Source organism: Nannospalax galili, unplaced genomic scaffold, assembly GCF_000622305.1.
Source record: "Nannospalax galili isolate Female #2095 unplaced genomic scaffold, S.galili_v1.0 scaffold31, whole genome shotgun sequence".
Classification (NCBI taxonomy): domain Eukaryota; kingdom Metazoa; phylum Chordata; class Mammalia; order Rodentia; family Spalacidae; genus Nannospalax; species Nannospalax galili.
This window is the reverse complement of record NW_008332149.1, coordinates 332,527-338,526: the sequence shown is the minus strand read 5'-3', so window position 1 is coordinate 338,526 and position 6,000 is coordinate 332,527. Positions and strand designations below refer to the sequence as shown.

Genomic DNA, 6,000 nt, shown 5'->3' with positions numbered 1-6,000 from the left:
AGCAAACTAGGACATCCCCACTAAGAAGAATCATCCTGGGGACAAAGGAAGGAGCTCTGGATTTGCAGTCACAGACCCTTGGCTCCACTCACAGTCCTGCTATTCACTGTGCAATACTGGAAATATCTTGCAACTTCCATTCATTCATTCATTCATTCATTCATTATTTATGGGCATCCACTGTTCATAAATGGTCAGGCAGTATGCTTGTGACACATCAGGGCTTCCTGCCCTCTTGTGTGCCTGTGCGTGTATCTGTGTATGTGTGTGTGTGTCTGTGTTGCTGTGTGCGCGTGTGTCTGTGTGTCTGTGTGTGCGTGTGTGTCTGTGTGTCTGTGTGTGCGTGTGTGTCTGTATGTGTATCTGTGTGTGCGTGTGTGTCTGTGTGTCTGTGTGTGTGCGTGTGTCTGTGTTGGCAGAAACAGTTAATAAACACAACAAATAACAGCCACTTAGTTGGCATGTTAGAAAGGAGACGTTTATGCACAAAGTTGAAATGGATAAGAAGGACCATAGGGTGCTTGGCTAGATGTGCAGTGTTTGTGATCAGTGATGGCCACCTTGAGATGGTCACATCCAAACAAAGACCAGAGGGGAGAAAGAAGGATCCAGAGGAGGAAGAAGCCCAGGCAGAAGGAGGCGCTACAGTGATGTGCAACTGTCCCTCCACAAGGAGTAGTGAAGAGCCAGGTGGGCGGGAGCAATCACCAGCTTGCATGGGGCAAGGGAGTCCTGGGATAGTTTTAACCTAAACTACGCTACAGTGATGTGCAACTGTCCCTCCACAAGGAGTAGTGAAGAGCCAGGTAGGCGGCAGCAATCACCAGCTTGCATGGGGCAAGGGAGTCCTGGGATAGTTTTAACCTAAACTATTCCAGGCGATGACAGAACTGGGAAGGGAAACCCTGGACCAGGCCCAGCCTTTGATCTCTGATTGCTCACTAGTCAGTGAACAGTAAGGCAGTGGCCTTGAGCCAACACTACAGAGGGTCTGCAGGTGATTTTCCAGTCAAGTGGAAGCTAGAGACTCAACGTCAAACCCCACTGTCTCATAAACCTTCCAAGGGTCAATCAACTTCTACTTTCCCCCCAAATGGTCAAGAAAGGCTTCTCTCCCTCAAGGTCTACCATGAAAAGGAATATAGAGAAAATGTGTATGGGGTAGGGAAGACGTGTGTCACTGTGGCTAGTGACTCAGGGGCTGTGGGACACTTTGCAGAATCCATGCTGTTCTGGCCATTCCACGAGCATAATAAAAATGTGAAATTATTTTAGTATTTTATGAACTGTAAACCAAGCTTGGTTTCTAAGATCCCAAGTCTTACAATTTTTCTTCAGGACTGCCTGTTAGAGGTCATATTCTGACCTTCAGATTATTGAAGATTTTTATATATTTCTGCCCTTCGCTCAAATGAAAATGATGTGTGTCAAGATTAAGTGTCCCTAGCCACTTGTCCATCAAGTAGGCAGGAGCTGGGTCCCTCTGCTCTGTTTCTTCATATGCCTCACTCGTATCTAATGACAGCACAGAGGAAATAGAATCATTGTCAGCAGAAATAGTCAGTGCAAGCAGAACCCCTAGAAGGGTTTCTGGGGGTTGAGAAGCATAGTTGGTGAAGTGCTTGACTTCTAAACACAAGGACCTAGGTTCCATCCCCAAGTAACACAGTCCAAGGGAACAGACTTTCTTACTGAGGCAGCCTCTAACACATTCACAGCTACCTGTCCGGATGTCATGGTTGACGCCTTCCACAGAAATGATGGCATTTGGGATTCCTTTTCCATGTAAGTCTCGCACCATGCCTTTGATGCCTCGATGAACCTGCACAGCAAATGCAAGAAATGGCAAGTCACTGGGCAGCTCCAGACACCAACACAAGGAAGGGGTCTTCGCGCCTAATATCAACTCAGTCCTCATGTCTAGCTCAGAATTTCCCAGGCTCTGTGTACAGTTGGTGGAACTTTTGTGGCTCATGCACAGGAAAACTTCTCACTGCAATTAAAATCTTCCAAAGGTGTAAACTTATTGAGATCTAGAAGTTTCATAAAAATATACCCACTAGGGTATATTAGGGCTGGGGTGTAGCTCAGACATAGAGGCTGTGGTTCAATCCCCAAATCCTCTAAAAACTGGAATTTAATTTTATCAGGAATAATTATTTGGGCTTCTTTGGGTTCCATGGACTTAATAACATAGGAACTAGGGAGAAAAGGGAAGACTCAGAGGCCATCTAAAAGTGACAGCTCCAAGTAGAGCCTGTCTATGAACTAGCTGTGGCACACGGCACTCACCAGCTCTAAACCTGTGTCTCCCCGTCTGTGATAATGTGATGATCCAAAGCAGCATAGCAATTTCTCCAATGATGATCCTTACACATATTACTGAGGCTGGGATTTTATCTACAGGGAGCCATGGCTTCAGAAAGGCCAGGTTACCACAGTCAAGGCCTTCGCTCTTCTCCACAAGAGAAAAGGAGCCTTCCCCATGGAATTCCAGGACTGGGATAGAAGGTGCTTTAATGGCTTCCTGAGAGAAGGGAACTGGTTCACACTCTCTGTGCCAGGGAACTTCCTGGGGCCCTTCTGAGGCAGATGCGTTGTAAGAACCAGGTACAAACCCCTGCCACCTGTGCAGGAGTCCTGCCATAAACTCAAGAAACTGGTGCCCAGGTCATGGGCTACAGGCATTGTTTGACTCCTGTACAATCACCCATCGAAATAGTTGACCTCTATGCCCAGCCTCAGGACCTTTCTTACTCCCAGGAGGAGTGAAGCTGGAGTTACATAACTAATGTGTGAAAATGGCAGGGCATTGTGGCCGGACATGTACTCTAGTTGCTCTCATCCTTAGTGGAGTCTGATTCTGAAGTTGCACCTCTACATTAAGCTAGCACTGGCCAACTTATTAAAGCTACAAGATGGGTGTGTCCTTGAGAATGTGAAGAGAGAAAAGTGTCAGAGGACAGTAGGTCCTCACCAGCCCACACACATGTATATGGCAAAAATGACCCTGAGTAACTCACTCCAAGTCCTGCAACAGTGACTCTGAAGGCCTGGGGGGTATAATAGGCTGCATTAGGTACCCTAAAATCCCTATCCTGAAGCCTGAACTCCAGGACCTCAGAATGGGAAGTGCATTTGCAGACAGGGCCTTGAAAGAAGTGATGGATGGGGCTCATCCAACATTACCCGTGTTCCTGTGAAAAGAGGGGCTGTGGCTACACACAGGGAGCACATGTGCAGAGGGATGGCTATGTAAGAGGCAGCCAGAGACTGGCCCTCTGTAAGCCACAGAGAGGCTGCAGAGGAAACCAACCCACGGCACCTTGACCTTGCACTTCCATCTTCAGAACACACACCTGCCATTTCAGACCTGCAGTCTATGAGATTCTCCCGTGGTAAAAGCAGAGTAAGACAAGGTACCTCTGCATGTTGGCTTAGACAACACTACACTCCGCCCTGTGCCACCTCCTTTGTCCTAAGCCAGTGGGGCATCACCAGTGATTAGAGTTCCCTCTGTGGATCTGATCAGGTATAAACAGATGGCTATTCCCTGCAGCACTGGGGGGCCCAGCAAAATAGCTGAGGCTTGACTCATTCTAGTTCCACCTGTTTGGAGCAGACTCAGCTGTAAGTGCCAGTGCCACCCCCTGCCACCTGTGTGGAGATACACCCACAGGACCAGGAAGCCGACACCCAAGCCATGGGCTCTACAAAGCACCCAAGTCACCCATGACCACGATTTTCCTTACATCCATAACCTATTCTTAGCTAATTCTGCTCCTCCCAGCCACACGCCCTCCACACCTGTTCCATGAATACAATCAGAGATTCCCGGTTATTCTCCCATTCTTCGGGCAGCTCGCTTTCATGTGGGTATTTATCACAACCCACGTAGATGGACAGCTCAAAGCAGTTCGTGTGGAGGTAGCTGAAGTCGTTCAGACCTGCCAAGCCAACCAGATACCTTAAATGAACAATACTTCAAGTGGCACAGGGAAGGCAGCCAAATACAGCCAAGAATGTTCAAGTACATTCAAAAGTCTTCAACAGAATAGGGAAGCATTAATACTTCACTATAGGCAAACACAGAAGAGCAAGTGTGCCTGGGTGGGGAAGAGGAGAGAGAAAATGTGGTTCATTAGGACTGAGATGAGGAAAGATCTACCCAGAGGTGTCTGACAAAGGGTAGGCAGACACTGGTGCAATAGTGGCATGAATGTCACGGGAGTAACCAACCACTTGCCGATTGGATTTAAGACCTGCTCCACAAGGTGAAACTTATACCTGGCACTGTTGTCTTAGCCAAGAACCTATCATGGGCTCTAGGGGAGAACGTACTAGAACTATTCTGCTAAATGGACATAGTATTAAACCAACTCCTCATGGCTTATATTCATAGATCAGTTCCTCTCTCAACCATCCTTCATCAGAGAAGCTTCTTGCAGCAGATGGCAATTAATGTTGACCACAACCAGTCAAGGAGCAGAGAATCAAAGCCTTCAGAATGCTCAGCCCTAGATGGGACACGTACCACACCCTCTCCTCCCAAGGCTCAGATATCATTGTGGAAGAGGAAGCAGAATGATTGTAAGACCCAGAAGTAAGGATGAATACAAGGAAACTGTTTTCCTGACACAACAGGGCAGTTATACATATGTACTCACAGTATTTGTGATAACATGCACAAGACCTCCTCAAACTCAAACCAGTCAAAATACCAGCATGAGGAGGTGGGCATGATGCTGCCACCCCTACCTGAAGAACTACTGCCAAGTGATAGCTTCTGGGAGAGGAAGTCAGTTTTCTTTATGAGTGTGGCCTCTGGAATACAAGGTACACAGTGGGATTGATTGAATTCATGGAAACTCCTCCACAAGGGCCTGGTCCAAGTCCAGGTCTATTCATCTGTCAACTTCAGTGTGGGGTTATAGAGGGCATCTGGGGTCTGTGGCAACAGAGTCACTAGTCAGTCCAGGTCATAACTCTTAGGAGTGGATTCCCCTTGAGCCTAAAGGTATCAGTCCCACTCCCTTAGGCCCTCTCAAAGATAAAATAAATGTGGTCATTAGATGTTCTGTAGTGGGCTTCTCCCTTTGCAAGATGCATCTTTGAAGCACTGGAAACCTGAGATGCTCTGACAAAATGATGAGAAACTCTGGCCTTGGAGCAGCTCCGGCCAGGCTGTCTCTGACATCCCACCCTTCAAGTGAGGCCTTGCTCAGAGCACAGCATAGGAAGGGCCTCAACTAGGAAACGCCATTTCCTATCCTTCCTGTCTGAGGCACCAGGCTCTGCAACACAGCTTGGCATTTCTAAACCTTCAGTCCTGGCTAGGGCAAGAGACATCCTTCATGCTCTGTGACTGAACTATGTTCCCATTCCATACTTCACTAGGGCACTGGGAACTGCTCATCCCATCAAGCCCTGTATGTGGATTCTCCCATGACACTTGCCATCCTCGTGGCTGACAGTACAGTTCTGCAGCAGGAACAGTGTGCCCCGTGTCACTCTGGATTTCAAAAGCCCACGCCGTCCACACTGGGCATTTTGAAATGCACCAAGCCTCACTTGCAATCACCTCCCTTCTCACTCACTGCTGCCTGCAGTGCACTGATAATGAGTGAGAAAGAATTGAGCAGAGACAGGGGGAGGAAGGAAATTAGAAATCACATTTCATTAATCTATGAAGAAATGAATCTGCAGACTCCAGCACACAGGCAGAAAGGATGAAGGAAAAGGCTCAAGTCGCCATGTGGCTCTGCCAAAGTCCCCCAGAGTAGAGCAAGTAACGGATACAGCAGAAACACCAAACGCTTCCTGTTCCTGTATGTGGAAGCCTGCATCTCATCACGTGACCACTCACCCGACAATGGCAAATTCAGCAGCACTTGTACATGATTTAGTCACAGCAGCCTTAAAAAATAAGCATTTTTACTTAAGAGAGCTTTAGACAGGTCTTTAGAGCTAAACTTGAAAATTTTAAAATGCCTTATGGTA

General features: G+C 47.5%; 1 protein-coding gene across 1 annotated transcript in view; it reads right to left on the bottom strand.

The window, feature by feature from the left end:
• Positions 1–6,000, bottom strand: part of Cpxm2 (carboxypeptidase X, M14 family member 2) — a 122,250-nt gene that overhangs the window by 3,854 nt on the left and 112,396 nt on the right. Inside the window, exons 12-13 of the mRNA XM_008827249.2 lie at positions 3,808–3,947; positions 1,723–1,822 (exon numbers count right to left, since the gene is read on the bottom strand). Of these exons, the coding sequence (XP_008825471.1) occupies positions 1,723–1,822; positions 3,808–3,947 (240 nt within the window). The remainder of the gene's footprint in view (positions 1–1,722; positions 1,823–3,807; positions 3,948–6,000) is intronic.